An 18,058-nucleotide genomic window follows, 5' to 3' on the forward strand; every position below is an offset into this window, starting at 1 on the left:
TTTGGAGAGCAGGTCCAAGCCCGGGACTCCTTCCCTTTAGGTGTGCAAAATATCAGGAACCTTGATGTTCTAGGATTGTATCAGCCAAGTTCTTTGGCAGGAACAGACCCTGGGGATCCATCAAGAAAATGAGAGAAGTTAGAACCTGTCCTCGCGACCCTTGCTCTGCACAGAGTACCCAGGTCGTCAGTGCACAAGGCAACCACCCGGTCACCGTGAGCTTGGGCGTAGAACCCTGAAAGACTGGTACCCTCTCGAGCCACGCTGGAAGCCAAGGCCAACCGCTGGGCCAGGGCCATGGCTGGCATGTGTAAGCAGGAGAAGCAGCTTAAATAAGACGGAGCAACCTTTTCAGGACCTTAAGAATCGGGGATGGCAGAGTTCATGCAAGTCTGATGCTGAATTTAACATGGATGTGTGGAGCTGGCCCGACTCACTGGAATATACGAGGGGATCATTGCATTGGCACCTCACACTAGGGGAGTGGGCCACACCGGAGACGCCTGCCTACCACTGGAACATCTGCCCGACAAACCAAGAACACGCTCACACGATGGAAAACTAGTAAACAGTGAGACATGATGAAGCTCAGCTATGTGCCACAACGTGGGCAGATGTGACAAAGACAAGGTGGAGCAAAAGCAGCAGGGAGGGACGCAGGTCCGCGGGGAACCTGCTGAGGGGCTGGGTTTCAGGGGAGCATTCTCCTTCCAGGGGGCTGGGTAGGGGGAGACAGCAGCTGGAAGGGAGGGAGTCTGCGGTGCTGCAAGGCTGGTAACGGTTCATTTCCTGACCTGGATGCTGTTACACAAAAGGGTTACTTTGGGAAACTTGGAGCTGCACACTTGTCATCCGCGCCCTTTTATGTGTGAATGTGAAATCTTGAATAAAATACATACTAGATGTGAAGCGAGAGAGGGAGAGGAGCTGGGGGAAAGGAGGGAGAGAGGAAGAGCGAGAGGGAGGATGAATTGCCACGTGTCTAAATGAGTGAGTGTTCTGGTTAGTCTTTTCAATATAAATGTTATGGGATGTCTGCAGACACAACGGGGGTGAGCTGTGTTCGCAGTTTGACACCAAGCGGCATTTTCTAAGGAGAAGAATCTTGTACTAAGGACCAGCGACCAGCAAACCCATTTGTCTGGGCTATGTTCCTCGTTTGTAAAATGAAGGAGTTAACCAAATGATTTCCAGATTATCTTCTAGCTCCAAATACCTATGAATTCATGCTTTCTCTTCTCACAAGAATTGTCTAACAATTTCAGCCGCTTTTTAATCCCACACCTGGATTCGGTGATAATATAATCACATTTTCACCATAGAGACAGATATTTCTTTTTGGATGCAGGGAAGGGTACATCTGGTTTAGTAAAAATAGTTGAGTTAGCAGATAAAAATAAAAGACACGAAAACAATGGGGAGGGCTAAAATACAGCAGTTTTATAATGTTTAAAATTAGAACTTTAGCTGTCCATCTGACTCTGGCAATTATGAGCATCGAAGGGACATTAACTCCCTGAGATTTATACCAAGAACCTCTCAGCTTTTCTATGAAAGGGAGAAAGGCAATGAATATGGAAGCAGCCTCGGCTTCCTCATCTGCATCAGCACCGGACTCAGGGCTCGGTACCAAAGTGAGGACCACGGAGAGAGGCAGCCCTTCAGGAGCCGAGTGCCCGTCCTCGTCAGGAGGAGGTGTCATTAAATGACTGCCAGCAGGGGAGACCACCACCAAATACATTTTTCTTTTTTAGTGACCCTATCTTCCAATGGAAAGGAAGGCCATCGGTTCAGTGAGCACCTGTCTCATGCTGGTTTCTGAGGCTGACAGTATGAGCTCAGGCTGTGATAAGTGAAGCAGAGAGGCGGCGCTGAGAAATCGCATGTTCCAGGAAAGCAGCCCAGAATGGAAGTTGCATCTGAAAACGGAAGTTCTGACCCCTAAAGGTCTGCCTCCCAGCTATGACAGAGAATATCGGAGCTGGGGAGTACCAGCTAACAAGGAGCCAACATTCATACTGCAGACTTTCCCAGAAGATTAGAAAGATCTTTGCCCTCGGGTTAATAAATGCTGTCCCAAAGTACTCGGAAATATCCTTAAGATTTGCAAGCAGTAATTGTCACTCCAGTCTTCTGACAATAGGTTCCGCCACACTCTAAAGCAACCCATTATTTCGATGTCACTCTGAGTGCAGAATTCGGTCCCAATCTGCGGCACAGGGTCAGCACCGGATTCAGAAGTGATGAGTACTGCAGGCAGCCGTGAGCTGTGACTCTGTCATTGAACAGCTGCTCTTAAGGAAACGAAAAGCAAAACCCTCCCAGATTTTGAGGAGAGAACAGCTGAAGGAGAAATCCCTGGGTAGAGAGGAGGGGCCGTCTAAGGCCCCCTAAATCTTGTTTCTCTCTGTCAATATGTAGAGCCGGGGGCTACACCTCTCATTCAGGATTTCCGTCCATAATGAGCCACAACCAAATCCATTTCCTATTGCTCTTACAGCTCAACTAAAAGATCCTTCAAAAAAAAAAAAAAAAAAGCCCCTATTACAACCAAGAAGAAAACAGAAAATAAGCAGATAAAACACACACTGAACAGTCCAGCTTACAAGAACAGGTTTCTTTTGATCCTGCAATAACTAACTCATTCACAGACTCGCGGACCGCTCCTTTCCAACAGGTTTCAGCTGCTACCTCGTGTTACTGTTCCTCAGAGCTGGTCTAACCCCTGTATCGGGGCCTGTCCCGCGATGAGCACAAACATTGTTCATTCAAACACCAGCCTCTTCCTTAACTCCTGCCGCCAGGGCTCTACTCAGTTACAGTATCTGGTCTGAAGGCTAAGCTTCATCTCTTCCCAACCTCTTCCACATAGAACTTCGGGCTCTGCAACGATGATGCGTCACTGACAGCTGCTTCCCCACTCACCCCATCCCCAACTCCAAGGCACTTAAAGGAAAGCAGGCATTTCTGTGCACTTCTATGGAGAGACGTGTCAATGGTTTTTTAACTTTGAAGAGGTCTTCATGAGCACCCTCTTTAAGGCAGGACCACCTGCTTTGTGGGGAAGCACTGCCCCCCTGCACTGCCTTCTTTCTGAGGAAAAGTGAGTTTTTGTGTGCCCTGGCTCAGAGCCCCCATTCTTAATGGGTGGGAAGGAAGTGTTGGGTCCCTTCCTCCCCTTCTGGCATTCTGCACAAAGCCAGATGCCCCACTTTGCTTAATATTCTGGGAAGGGCTCCTCCTGGGGCTTAGTTTTGCGTCTCTGCTCTCTGACCTAAACAGTCTCTCCCTGTCCCTGCCCTCACCCCCCACGCCCTTACCCTCCTACCTGCCAGAGGTCTTCATGCTGCTTCTTTTGAGTCCAGGGCTCCTTGCTGCACCATGGGAGGTTTAGGGTTAAACCACTGGGAAGGGAGAGCTAATTTCCTGACTGAGGCTTTAATTGAAAATACACCTCCCTAGGGCAGGAACACAGGTACCATGGCACACTCTCCGCAATGGTAAGTACACACCCCAACACTCACACGCACATTCACTGTCATCCGTGCTTTGGTTCAATCCTCATATCGTGAAGAAATAACCTACAGAAGTAACACAACGCAGTCAGGGAAGCAGACACCATGCACCCGTCTGCAAAGATCGGGGTTACAGCACCTCCATCTCCTACCAGGGTCACTGGTCTCCCCAGTAAAACTGAGACACCGGAGTATGTTTTGGTGTAAGAAGCAAAAATACTAGTCTTTTTCTCTTCAGCCCCTACACCTTTTCTGGTGGATGCCCGTTGGCCCCGTCCCGCGGTCTCCCTCATACTCAGGGTTCTGTTTGTCCCACCCCACACTGTCCCCAGGGTCAGCTCCTGTTCCTAAGACTTGCTGCCTGAACTTGACATTCACCTGGGGCTCTGTATCTCTAATCCATTTTCATCAACCTAATCCCATCTGCTCTGTATCTCTCAGAAGTTCTTCCAAGTGTCTGTGGACCACCAGCGTTTTCCCTGTTCTCCAGGGCTACTGTGGGCTCACTCTGATTTTTACACCCCTCCTGTCATTTCAGTGGCATTTGGAAGGGAGGGGCCCAAACCTTTCCTTGCTAAACAGTGTCGAAGCATTAACTCATCTACATTTTCTATTTTTTATGGACTGCATATTATTTGTATAACCGATGTAAGAAGTGTTTGGAAAGTAAGTAAATACTTCTATACAGTACTACGGTTTGGCTCTCCAGCCTAACGCTGCTCAGCCTGAAGTCTGCTACTTCCCGGCAGGACAGTTAGGTCTCCAGAGACAAACAGTCAAATGCCTTGGTCCTTGACCAAGTCCGTTTTCCCTGTATCGTTTTAAATCAGAAATGAGAGGGACCCAGAAAGCCTTGGCTGATGAACTGCCGTCCCGTACAACACTCTGGATATTCTGATCCAGACTAAAATATTATCAGTGTGAAGGACGGCCCTATCTCTAGGCCCGAGGGTGGTTTAAGACTGGACAAATGTCAATATCGTTTATCTTATTTGTATGTTGCTTTCTTTGTTATGAAATTTCTTTGCCTTACCTACACCCCAATCTGGTAATTAAAAAGTCATTTTTTAGCTTATGGGGTTGACCTGTATATTTGCAGCAAATAAAAATTTGATTCCTAAATTTAATTCCATAATAAATGCATTGCTTGTACATGCAGAAAATATATAATTAATTGAAAATGTATACATATAAATTAATTAAAGGAGTGGCTCTCAACAGGAAGCCACAAAAAGTGCATGATGGAAGTTCAATATCATTGTTCTTTGTATCTAAATATCCAAGAGTATACATATGAATGGAGGGAAAAATATTGTACACATCTGCTTATGGCAACAGTTCAAAACAGTTCTCACCGTTGACAGCTGCCCCTAAGCTGCAAGCATTGCTCCCACACAGAGGTAGGTCCTAACACCATTTCCACGGCCCACGTTGCTTCTTTCCCCCTCTCTCACGCAGCTCTGCCCGCAGCATTTCGACACCTAAGCTATTCAGAAAAGCTGGATTACAGCTTCGTGTCAAAAGCAATTAAATGATAGGTCTCCCTTATGTGACCCTGAAATACTATTTCATATTTCAATGATTTTAAGCAATTAAGGAGATAAAGAAAGCTTCAGGAGTAGTACCTACTATGCTATTCTTTAAAAACTAAGTTTATAGGTTGTACAATTAAATCATGAAGTAGAATTTCAAGAGAGGATGCAGATAGGAAGTCCTAGATACGGACATGAAAATAGGTATTTTCGCTAGAATGAAGCTAGAAAAACTCACGCCAAAATTCCAGAAGTATTTATGAAATAAAGAGAAGCTTAACTTAGGCCTAAATGAAAAGCATCGGTCAAGTCATTACTCACATGGGGATAAAATATGCAAACAAATGCATAGATAGAGCACTCCACAAGAATTCTCATTTATTTAAAACAGTAACAGAACTGCAGAGGTCATGTCTTCAACAGTTTTGTACCTTTGCGCATCTCACAGCGCAAGTTTTCTGTATTTGTTAAACGATTTGTTCCCATCAAAATTTGAGGCAGTTCCTATTACCTGGCCTTTTCTAAATGCTGGGCATGAACTCAGCTTTAAGATGATTGACGTTAGAACCGGTGCTTTCGGAGACAGAGTTTAGGAAGACAGACACTTTTATTTTTACACGACCGAACGACTTAGACCTTACCTAGGTTAAGGTAATTTCATCAACACGGTCCGATGGAATGTAAAATGCTAAACATCAAAAACACTATTCCCATTATTTATGGAATAAAAATAATGTAAAAAGTTATTAAAAATTGTTGCACTGACAGCACACATGGGTTATAAAAAATTAAACATTTTTTAAAAGCACAGGTTTACACTGTATATCCGGGAAGTTTATTTATGACTAATTCACAAATATCTTTGCATTGCTTGGAAATATGTAGCGAGTCAGTTTCATCGCTGTCTTCACAGTGATCTGACTGACTGTGTTCGGACACATTGGATGGCAGGTAAGAACTCACCTGAGACGTCCGAGTTGACTGGCTTTTTTCTAAAGACTTGCAATCGGTTCTTGTTTGAAGTGTAACAGAGATGTCGTGACCCCTCTTCCTAACTTTAGAGTTGTGCATACTAGTTTGGTCTATCTGGTTTTCTTTCTCCTCCATCCAATATGAAGATAAATCACTGGTGGAGACAGTAGATGCTTCTTCCCAACTTTTATCCTGCATCTTTGAGATATGAGATCTTTTAGACGAGTGCACTGGTGTCCCAGCTGAAAAAGGCGGGCTGAGAACAAACCCCTTTTCACTGCTGTTTTTCCTCGTGTACACTCTCGCTTCACTGGACCTACTCGGACACTGACTGCGTGTTGAATTTTCTGTCCCTGGACTTCCATCACGAGCTTGTAAAACTCTGCTGGTGTCCTCAGGAGTATAAAAATCTTCAGAATAGCAAGGGCTGGTGAAGTCATCTGAATATGTTAGCTCTGAGATGCTTTCAGAGCAACTATTTTTACTTGGTTTACTTTCACTCACATCTGCAGTAAGGATGTCCTTACCAGTAGCTTTGACCAGCTTGTCATCTATTTCTTTATCTATTACAATGTTGTCAACAGCTGCGACCTGTTGGAAAACAAATGGACTTTGGACTTTCATTTCCCCTTTCCCTTCCAAAACATTTGTATGAGCAAATCTTTCTTGAATAATAGAATCTGCGGGACTCACAATGTCTTCCAATAAACCATTACTGGTTCCAGTTTCTCCAGAGTTAACTGTCTTTTCAGTTGCACGTTTCAGTTCAGTTTCTTTAGTTGTGCTGGGGTCATCAAAAACTCCACTAATTGGCTTTGGGGAATCACTATTTTTAGTAAAAGATGTATCTGAATCTAAATACTTATCTTTAAGCAGCTTCTGTGGCTTCTGGTGGTGTTCTGCAAAGCTGAATACTTTCACTTTGGAGAATGGAATTCTGAGTTTTGCATCTAACATTTGTGCTTGCATCTTTCTATACTGTTCTCTCTTTTCATGTACCTCCAACATACCAGGATTTGTCTGCTTTAACCGCAGTTTAAGTGTATTTGTTAAGCCATAGAGTAGCTTACCCCTCGGAACTCTTTTTTGAGGGGCATCATTGTTCTTTTCAAAATATTTACCTTGCCTAAGATTTTCAACCGGGTTCTTTTTATACTGCAGACCCAGTGACTTTTCATTTCCCCCCACAGAAAGCTCATCTTTCTTTGATTCAGATTTGCCTGTGGATTTGGCAGGAGCTTCTGGTGACTTCTTACCCTCAGTCCTATATAACCAGGCTAAGTGCGGATGTATATGAGTAGGACTTGCCACAGGTTGGTTGTATAACAAGGACAACTCAACCAACAAAGCATTTAACAAAGGCAACTGCCTTACTGTATTCACTCTACTTGGTTCAGTTTGAGGGTGACATGTATTTCGATGACTTGCTGCTACATCCTGAACACCTGGAGGACTAAGCCCTGCGGGGCTCTCACGCTCTGCTGCAGAATTTGCATGTTTTAGAAGATTAGGTGGTGGTGTGGGATTTACGAGTTTTTCTTCCAGAAAAGTACCATCTAGCTCCTCAGGTCCATGAATCTGAGGCCTAATGGTGATTTTACCCTGTAAAGGAGGCCTCTTTTCTTGCGTCATGTGAGTGTAATACAGAGGGGGAGGGCAAAAGGTGTTGGTCTCCATGTGCAACTCTTCCTGGTCTGGGGAGCTGACCCTCCCCACACCACTCCCGTTTGAACAGACAGAGCTGGTTTTGCCATGCTCCGCAGGTCCCATGTTATCATAGTTGGCCTGACTGTGGAAAACTGTTTCCTTCAAATCCTTCTGCGCCTTTGGGTGTTTTAAACTCTGCAGAGTCCTATCAGTCTCTCTTGGGCTTGGGTCTGAGTCTAGCCGCTGCGGCTGCTTTTCCTGCTGGGCTTGGGACCGCACTGCCGCTGCCTCCCACACCTCTGCACCCTCCTCTCCACCTTCTGTGGAAGTGATGGGCCGCCGCAGATGGCCCAGCAAGCTGTCCCCCAGGTCGGTCAGGCGGTAGGCCAGCGAAATATCCCCAATGCGCTCCCCCACATGATTATGTAGAGGGAAATTTCCTCGATGGCCGTGGGAGCAGCTGGAGGCTACCGGCCCCAGGACCTCGCGGGCTGCGGCGGCCAGCGAGATGATGCAGGTGCCCAGCAGCTGCGGGGCAGGAGTGGGCCGTCCGGGCGGCAGCTGCAGTAGCAAGGAGTAGAGCGGGGTCTCCAGGAGCTGGCGGCGCAGGGTGGCGGGGGGCAGGCGGAAGAGGCAGGACTTGCCGCGACCGAAGCGGAGCAGGCCGGGCCGGGGTTCCGGGGCGGGCGCGGCGGGGCCCCCGCGCGGGTAAACCAGCAGCGTGGGGAAGTCCAGCAGGCGGAAGGCCACAGCGGGGCACAGGGAGCGCGGTGGGGGCGGCGGCGAGGCCCCCTCCTCCTGCTCCAGCTCCTCCTCCGCCCCGACTGCGGGCGGCAGCGGCCCGGCTGCCAGACGCACCCAGGCTACAAGCAGCTCCAGCGAGAAGAGCCGCTCGGACACGGGGGCCGCCATTGCTGTTGCCCGGGAGACGCGGCCGCGGTCCCGGCGAACGGGAACGTGAAGCTCTTGGTTCTCGCGAGAGACAGAGGGAAGCCGGCTTCTGCTCTCGCGGGACACTGGCGGGGCCGCCCCTGCAGGGCTGTGCTGTGGCTGCCGTGGAAGTTTTCGCTGCTGAGTTATTTTGCCTTCCAGGTTTGTTTTAACGCAATTGCTTGTGTTGATACCAAGGCTATGAGTAACAAAAATTTGTAAAAGCATATACATATATTTTTTTATTTTGGTCATGGTTTTAGTACTGTAGATCCCCTCCAATTTGGGGGTCGGGTCAAATTATCTGAATAATATTAAGAGTAAATCAGGGCTCCCTTTCTAGACCCCAGGCTACAGAAAGCCAGTTAACTGTCTGCAGTCAGCCTTTTCTGGCTGCTCGTCTACCCAAAAGATGATGGCACAGCTCTGAAGTGGCCTGGGAGCCTCTTTTGGGATAATTACGGTAGCAACGGAGACACTGCAGCGAGTGTGGCCACATTTCCAGCTGAGCAATCACCATGTATGAGAGTCATGTTAGTTCCACGTAACAAAACAAATACACACACACACACATATACATACAAATATATATACATATATACACATGCATATTTTGTGTACGTGTGTATATATATATACACACACACACACATACATACATACATACATACATAAGCCTGGGGGGGTGGCAGACCTTACAGCACTATCCCTGATTTTCAAGGAGGCAGGTGTCTGACCTCAATGAGCAAGTCAACTAGGTTGAAACTAAGGCTGATGCGTGGAGAGCCTTGAATGCCACAGTAAGCATTTTGGACTTTATTCTGTGTAAATTGTTTTGAGTGAGTAAGTGTGATCGTATCAATGTTTGGAAATGTATCTGTACAAATGCAAAGGAAGGATTCTCGTAAGAAAATGAATTCAGAGCAATCTGTTGGGAGGCTATGGCAGTGGTCTGAGGCACCTCTTTGTGGCCTGAGGTGGAGGAGTCAGTGGAGAGGAAGAAGAAATGACAGATAGAAGAGGCATTTGCGAGAGCAGAACCTGGAATCTGGGGACTAGGAAAAGCTTTAGGTGAAAACTTTGCTACTGAAAAAGGAAGAATTGAGGAGCCATCTGTTTTATTTTTAAAAGTCAGTCCAGACAATGAAAAGACAGGCCACATACTTGGAGAAAATACTTCCAAAAGACGTATCTAGTAAAGAACTGTTATTCAAGATATACCAAGAACTTTCAAAACGCAACAATAAACCCACAGAGTACCAACACCCAGACTGAGCCCTAATGTGAACTATGGGCTTGGAGTCAGGACAGTGTGGGAACTCTCTCTACCTTTTACTCAATTTTGCTGTGAAGCTAAACCTGCTCTAAAAAATAAGGCCTAGTTTTTGAAAAGAAAAGTATAACAAAAAGTTGGGAGATTTAATGAGACATAAAGGGTAAATGGAAAAAATACAGGAAATACCATCTGCAATCTTAAAAAGCAGAAATGTAAGAAGGCCGAATTGTAGCTGCAGGCCCCTTGCAAACACGTGGCTGGCGTGGCAAGTCTGGAATCTCATCTCTGAGGCTCACTTAGAGACAGACTGACCCTTAGGTTCTTCTCCGCTGTCTTCCAAAGCCGTATATTTCAGGACCCTATGTCCATACTGTATTCCTGAAGCAAGAAGATTTCAGTTAGGAGAAGCAGGTTCTCACAGTCATTCATTCAGGACCTAAATGCCTAGATGGGAAGACGCCCTGCTCTAGGCCCCTATTAGAGGCTTCTGAAATCCAAGTCAAGTAGATCCCTTTCTTCTAACTGGGTTACAAACGGACTTTACACAATTTAAACACTGGAAACAACCAGAACTTTCATAATACTCACCTTGGCCTCTGCTATTAATGTAAAGATGACATGACTGTACCCCTCAGAATGCGTGTGGTGTTTAAATGTGGGTCTTGTTTTTTTGTTTCTCGTCTTTCATCTCCTCATGTTTGGAAATTGCTGGATAGAGGAATCACAGCTTTTGCGTGAAGCTGCCATTGCATGAGGGACGGAATTACAATCAGAGCCATGATTACCATCTCCCATATCACAGCGATAAGTAGCTCCCATAAATAAGTGCAAATAGCCTAAAGAAATTCATAAATTGGTACCAAGGCTCTGCATTTCATTTTCAAGTTGTATTTTAAATTTGCCAGGACTTAATATTGGAAATTCCTTCACTTAAGAAGGACAAGGAGAAAGACTGGAGGGTAAGAGAGAATGGAGAAGGTGGGGTTTGAGGGTGAGCAAAGGAACTACTAGTTAGTAAAGGGAAAGAGCAACCCATATCCCACTTTGATGAGTCTCTCTTCCAGAAAGGAATGGAAAAGAGGAATCATGCAGCATCTTAAGTCCTTGAAAACACGGGTTTATTAATAAGCTAAATGGTCCAAAAGGTTGGTAGGAGTGATTTAGTGAGAGTTATGTGACCATCATTGGCAATTACAAATGTGGATTACAGTATCAGCTTCTCCATTTTATTACTATGTAACTCTGGGCCAAGTTCACCACTGGGGAGTTTCCTCCCAGAGTGCCTCATAGATCCTCAAACTTCAGTGTGCATGTTAAAATGCAGATTCTTGGGTTCTACTTCCAGAGACTTTGATTCACTAGGTCGGAAGCAGAGCTTAGGGACGCACATTTTAACTAGCATCCCAGACAATTTTGTTGCGGGGAATCCCTTAACTACTCTTTGAGAACCATCCCCCGAGGTTCTGGCACACTGCAGACAGCTGTTCCAGTGCTTGTGAAGTTCGTAACACATAGAATGTTACTACCATCAAGCCCACAGAATAGCAAAATGACATGCATTCATGTGATCATCGTTCCCTCTTTCACTTTCCATGTGAAATGGAGGCAGTGCAGTGGTGCCCTTTAGCAGGGAAACATTACTGTCAACTTGTTTCCGGGCCAAGAGATGTCAGTGCAGCAGCATCCACAGCCCAAGTACTCAGAAGACTTTGCGGAAAGCCCCTGGGTTAGATTGTTGCAAAACCCCGTGAACAGGCTGAACTTTGCCTGCCGAGACCCCAGCGCCTTAGCTCTGGTCCAAGGATGACTGACTGCTACCAGTTTCGCGGATGGGGCGTCCACCTGCCTTCAGTGATGGGGGTGGGCTGAGAGATGTATTAATTTAACTCATGAATTCTTCTCCTCCATGCACATAAGCCATCAGGACTTTTGGCCTAGACCATTTTGTCAGGACTGATGAAATTAGTGGGTGCTCAGAGTGAAACTGACTTGGAGAAGTTAAATAATGTATACATATAAGAATTTACATAAGTAAGTGGTCAGCTAGCATTAAAATTCAGTTCTGCTATCTTAAAAAAAAAAAAGAAAAGCTTGTGTTTATCCTGATAAATTCCCTTACCTTATTATTCATCTGGGCCCAAGGAGAATGAGAATATATAGAAACTGACATTATTCAACTCAAAAATGTATTTTGGGGTAGAGTTAAATAATACCACAAGGAAGCCAAGAGACAAAGGCAGACCATGGTGTATTCTATGAGAACACTGACCCAGTTTGAACAAGTCTAGGGCAGGGGGGAAAGGAGGGAGGGTGGGGCACTGCTCCAAATTAAGAGTCTTAAGAGACCTAAGCACCAAGTGTCCAGGGTAGACCTTCTTTAGATTCTTACTCAAACAAGCCATCTAAAAAAAACAGCATGTCGGAGACAGTAGGGGCAATTTGATTATAAACCGGAGTAGATGATACAGAAGAATACGTATTAACCTCATTAAGATGATTTAGGAAAATGACTGCACATGTAAGAGATGCCAGCTGAAGTCGTAGGCGTGAGGTCACAGTGCCTGGAATGCTTTGTAATGTCTCAGGATTTCCAAAAATCAAATAGGTAAAGCAAACGTGGCAAAACCTTGACAGTTATCAAAACTATGTGACAAGTCTGTGTTTAGTGCATCATGCTCTTTTCTCTGCTTCCTCTGTTCTCTGCTTTCGTGTGTGAACCTGCGACAGCTAGTCCTGGACGGGCATCAGTGGTATGGAAACCAACCACCGGGCACGATCGGGGCCGCTTGCCAGAGCTGTGAGCTTCTGGACTGCCCGCGATTAAGTTCTGATGGCTGTCCCAGGTAACCACTTAAATAGGGGGGACTGGGAAGTAGGTTACATATAAATAGCAAGCCTCCTATTTATAGATCTTAAAGGCCAGGCATATTTGGAATTCCTTCCGATCCTGCCTCATTTTTCAATGCCAGCCACTTACAGGGATGGAGGTGGTTCTGTCAAGTTTGGGCAAAGACCCCTTCCCCCTCTCCTTTTGTATGTATATGTTATTGTTTGATTCACTTCTCTAACTTCCCACCAGCTATTTTAGGGCACCATTTACATCTAAAGGTTTTTTCTTTTCTTTCCGTAAAATGTGCACGTGTTTATCATGTCTGGAGCTGGCACTTGGAAAGGAAAATAGTCTCTGTTGGTACCATTGTCACCCGGTGACGCGATGGTATGCATACAGAGGCATTTCCAAATGTTTAAATAATCAGACAAGAACCGCTAAGGCCGGATGCCAGGCGACTTTCTCCTCTGTATTTCTAAGCGTCTGCATCGAGCCATGTTCTTCTCGCCCCTTCATACACGTAGTTTCCTCTTCTCGGTGCTGGATTTATGGTCTGCTTTTCCTCTGCCTAGAATACTCTTCCTCTATAGATCTCAGAATTGATCTCTCTCTTTCAGCTTGAACTCAAAACCCTGTTTGAAATTCTTTCCTAGTCAGCCTGACTGGAAGTGATCTTTCTTTCCCCCCACGGCACTGAATGTCTTCTGCAACGTTTTCCTGTTTTGTAGCGTTGTTCTCAGGCACCTGAGTTATTGCCCCTGGTTTTCCCTAGGCTCCTCGATAATGTTCTTTAGTACCGTTAACACTGTGCCTTGCTTCTCTGCATGGGATTTGTATATACGTGATGTATTTGTAAATGAAGAATCAAATCCCTCCTATGCCTTGCTTGTGTTTGGGAAATAATCCCGAGCCAAAAACTAAAAAGTGAGTACTTAAAAGAAAGGCCCAATTCCTCCCAATTTGCATTGTTCTTTGTGTGGAATGGTGCTTTGTAAAGCCAAGGACGACTTCACAGAATGTCCGGGCCTCTTCAAAGAGACCCTACTGTGTTCCATTTGCCTTAGAGTTTGAAGTCATGGTTGACTAAATCCAAGGCTTTAAGTTGTCAGATTAAAGTAAACAGGATTAAGTGCTCAGCTCCCCAGGACAATTTTGTGATATGTGGGCTCTGCGGGTTCCCTTTCGCTCAAGACAGCGGGTGTGAACCTTCCCTGCCACAGCTCAGACCCCGCCCAGCAGCAGGGGGAGGGCCCTGTGGCTGAGCTTGTAAGGGACACCCTGCCTTTGTGAGCTCTGCCTTCTTTTGAACAGTTGTTGGAAATGTGTGCCACCTCTGGAGTAACCCAGCCCCGCTGAAAACAGATCCGTGTCCACTTAGCCTAGCCTTTCTGGAGTCATTCCTCCCTCTCTTTGCAATGGCAGTCTTCCGGTTCGTTTCAAACCGCCCCACGGGCAGAGCTGGACAAAGAACTGGGCGGGACTGCTTGCCCTGAAAAGACAGAATCGGGGGTGGCCACTCAGCTCGCATTGCTGGGGCCCCACACCTCACAGCCGTGAGGATGGCTACTGCCACGGCAAGGAAGACGACCGGTGTTGGCCAGGTTGGGGGGATGTTGGAACCTTGCGCACCGGGGGGCAGGTTTATAAAAGATGCAATGGCTGTGGAGAAGAGTGTGGTGGTGGTGTGGGCTGAACTGTATCCCCTCCCTGCCTCCAGGCCACCTGTGGCAGCCCTAACCTCCAATAGAACTGTTTAGACCTAGGGCCTCTAAGGAGGTAATTAACGCTAAATGAGGTCATTACCGCACAGCCAAATCTAACAGGCCTGGGGGCCTTATAAGAAGGAAAAGATACATTAGGAGTGTGCACATAGAGAGAGAAAGGTCACTTGGGGACACTGAGAAGGCAGCTGTCTGCCAGCCAAGGAGGTGGCTCGCACCAAAAAGCAGTCCCACCTCCCCCGAGATCTTGGACTTCTAGCTTCCAGAGCTGTGAGCAAGGGGCAGCTCTAGCTGACCAGGTAGTTCTCCAAACAGTGACAAGTAGAACCACCATGTGATTTAGCATCCCCCCTTCTGGGCATCCAGCCAATGGAATTGAAGCAGGATCTGGACAAAGATACTCGCTCACCCATGCTCACAGCAGCACTGTTCACAAAAGCCAGGAGGTGAAAGCTCCCCAAACGTTCATCAGCAGATGACTGGGTACTCCTAGTGTGGTCCGTGTGTACACTGGAATCTCATCCAGCCTCAAAGGGGAGGGAAGTTCGGGCACGGCTGCAACACGGCTGGACCTCGAGGGTGCGATGCTGAGTGCAATAGGCCAGTCACAAGAGGACAGATACCGTGTGATTCCGCTTAGGTGAGGCTTCTGAAGTCGCTGAATTCATAGAAGTGAGTGAGTAGTATGGAGGTACCGGGACTGGGGGAGGGGGAGAGTTTTTAAAGGGTGTCGAGTTTCCCTTTGAAAAGATTAAAAAGCCCTGGAGATCGGTTTCACAACAATGTGAACACACTTAACACACCGGACTGCACACTAACGCAGTGGCTTGGACAGTAAACTTTACATGGTTTTTCAATGAGATAATACACTTTTTAATGACCGTACAAAATTTTAAATGGGGAAGGGCATGATCAGAGTAGAGGAAGCTGAGTAGTGGAGACCTCTAGAAAAGGGGACGACGGCGATTCTTCTGGACCTGAGAGCGAATCTAAGTAGTCGTCCAAAGGAGAGGTTGCAGACACCTCCAATAAGCTGCTCTCAGCAGCATCACCACCAGGCAGGATTGGAACTAAGAGGCAGCTGACACTTTGATACTTATTCCAGGAAAAATTGTCACCAGGCCTGACACATAAGATGTGCCATCCACTGTGTCCACATAGCATGTGAAGCCTTCTTAACAAGATGTGTCTGCCTAGACTGCCCTCATCCACACTGCACCCCAGGCAGACAGACTGCCCTGTACCCACACGGCACCCCAGGCAGATAGACCACCCTGCACCTGATGCAGAACCACTCTGGGTTGTATTCCTCTGGGTTCTATTGCCTGCTGCTGAAAAACTGTGACGCCCCCCGATGCCAGAGTCTTATGAAAAGGAAAGGAACTATTTGTTTAAAAGTTAGACAGATTTAGGAAAATGGGAGAGTTCTGCCATTAGATCTCACTCCCTTTGGAAGCAAAAAGACACCACGCACACAGTCCTGCCTCCCCTTGCCAAACCAGGCCAGCCAGGGCACTGTCTCTCAGGAGAAGAAATAGAAGCCCGCAGCTCAGCATTCCCGCGGTCTCAGTTCAGCACTCCCAGCTTCTTCCAGTGTCTAGGCTCCTGCTGTTAATCCCAAACCATGTGGCCCCTCCTCATGGTGGGCCAGTGGGGGTCCTTCCGCATCCTTTCAAACCGCATGGCCAAGATCCCCTTCTCTGTTCCCAAGCTGCAAGGTTAAGCCCTAGCAGGGCTGCCCCACACCTGAGTTTAAACTCCGGCATGCATCTTCCTCCTGAACCCCATTTCCGACTCCTCCCACGCTGGGTTACATCTGCTCCTCCCCGTATCTCCTGCCCTCAGCTGCCATTGTTAGTCCTGGCAGGCGTGGCCCCGTAAGGTAGGAGCCACTCGAAGCCTCCCTGGCTGGCACAGCAAGCCTCTGTGGCTGCATCATGAGTTACAGTGACACCCGTTTCCCTGGCTGCGAGCAGGACAAGCACAGCTCCTGAACGTGGCTAAAGCACTGGCCCAGTTCTTCAGATGTGCAAAGGGACTTTCAGTGGCCCTGCTCTGCCTCCGCTGCCCTCAACCGTGTTAGTGGGCGTTTCCCCATCTGGGGGACCCTGGTATTCCCTGTTCGACACCCACACCGCCCCTCCATGCTGCCTCCATTTTCCTCCTTTTCCTCTTTGCCCTGCTCATGGCTCCTTTGTTCTACCAAGCGCTGTAGGTTTTTGATTTAACTCACAGTTTGGGGATGTTTAGGGATGATAACTATCACATTTCTCAAATTACAATTGAATTAAAATTACAGTTTTCATTACAATTAAAATATGCTTACAAGGTTTTTTAAAATGTCTCCCCAAATGAGTAAATAATGTTGTATTTTGCTGTCCTCACCACTGAAATTCTGTTGTTAGTGAATGTCTGTCTTGTCCCCAAACCTAGATGCTTTCACTTTGATTTCTGATTTTATGGTTTTTCCTAAAGAAAACTTCGTGACCTATTTTGTGGGGATTTTAGAATTCCCAATAGCACGTATGGCGTTATGAAAACATTTGCTGTAAATTTGGACTATAATTTATGTTTCTCCTGATTTTAGATTTCATGTCACAGCTGACTGCTAAAGCCTGATTCCCAGAAAGTCACAATGTTAATTCATGTATATTTAGAGGGAAGGGGAAAGATATATTTGGAATCTAAATTGTGCTAAATTTTATCAACTCAACTAACAAATACAATGCTTAATTGAATAAAAACCACAGCCCTGGCTGGTGTGGCTCAGTGGATTGAGTGCCAGCCTGCGAAGCAAAAGGTTACTGGTTCGATACCCAGTCAGGGCACGTGCCTGGGTTACAGACCAGATCCCCAGTAGGGGGCGTGTGAGAGGCAACCACACATTGATGTTTCTCTCCCTCTCTTTCTCCTTCCCTTCCCTTCTCTCTAAAAATAAATAAATAAAATATTTTAACCACCCCCCGCTAAAGTCTGGCTTTTATTGATGAGTGCTTACTTTAATAAAAACCACGAAGCCTGGTGCTGGTGTATGCTTGCTTCTCTCACCAGTTCAGCATGCAGTATATTGATGGACTGAACTGTCCCCGAGGCTTGCTCCAGATGTAGCTCCATTAGGCGTTCGTGTATAAATAACAATCAATGTAAAAATGACTTAACTGGGTGCTCATTGCAAATTAAAGGAAACAATTATTTAGTATATTGATGAAACACCCTGATAAGACCTAAGTATGTCAAATGAGCGTATTTGCAAAACCCGGGGCTTGTAAACAGCTATAAAGCTCTTCACATTTTAGAATTGCATTGCTCTCCTTTGTTGGAAGTTCCCAGTTGCCTTCATATCCTCTTCTGCCCCTCAGAATCTGGGGAGCTCCAGTCTCTGCAATGCCGGAGCCAGTGAAACTGGTTTGACCCCAATCTGAAACGCGATCGGGCTCCATCATTTCGTAGGAGTATTTGCATTCATGACAAAGTTCTATTCCAGTGATCTTGTGTGTATGTGAGACAGACTTCGATTAACAGAATACCTGAACCTAAGGGTACTTACCTCTTTAGCTTCAATGCGTACTCCAAAATTATTACCCCAAAGTATCAGATCGATTTATACTCTCACCAGCTTAGGGTAGTATCAATAT

At 46.4% G+C, this 18,058-nt stretch overlaps 1 protein-coding gene across 1 annotated transcript; it reads right to left on the bottom strand.

The window, feature by feature from the left end:
* Nucleotides 1–5,391: 5,391 nt before the first annotated feature.
* Nucleotides 5,392–8,747, bottom strand: MAP10 (microtubule associated protein 10). The gene has a single exon (XM_024561798.3). The coding sequence runs from the start codon at nt 8,576–8,578 to the stop codon at nt 5,861–5,863; it is 2,718 nt and encodes a 905-aa protein (XP_024417566.3). The 5' UTR covers nt 8,579–8,747; the 3' UTR covers nt 5,392–5,860.
* Nucleotides 8,748–18,058: the final 9,311 nt, after the last annotated feature.

The sequence above is a fragment of the Desmodus rotundus genome, chromosome 10, assembly GCF_022682495.2.
Source record: "Desmodus rotundus isolate HL8 chromosome 10, HLdesRot8A.1, whole genome shotgun sequence".
NCBI classification, from domain to species: domain Eukaryota; kingdom Metazoa; phylum Chordata; class Mammalia; order Chiroptera; family Phyllostomidae; genus Desmodus; species Desmodus rotundus.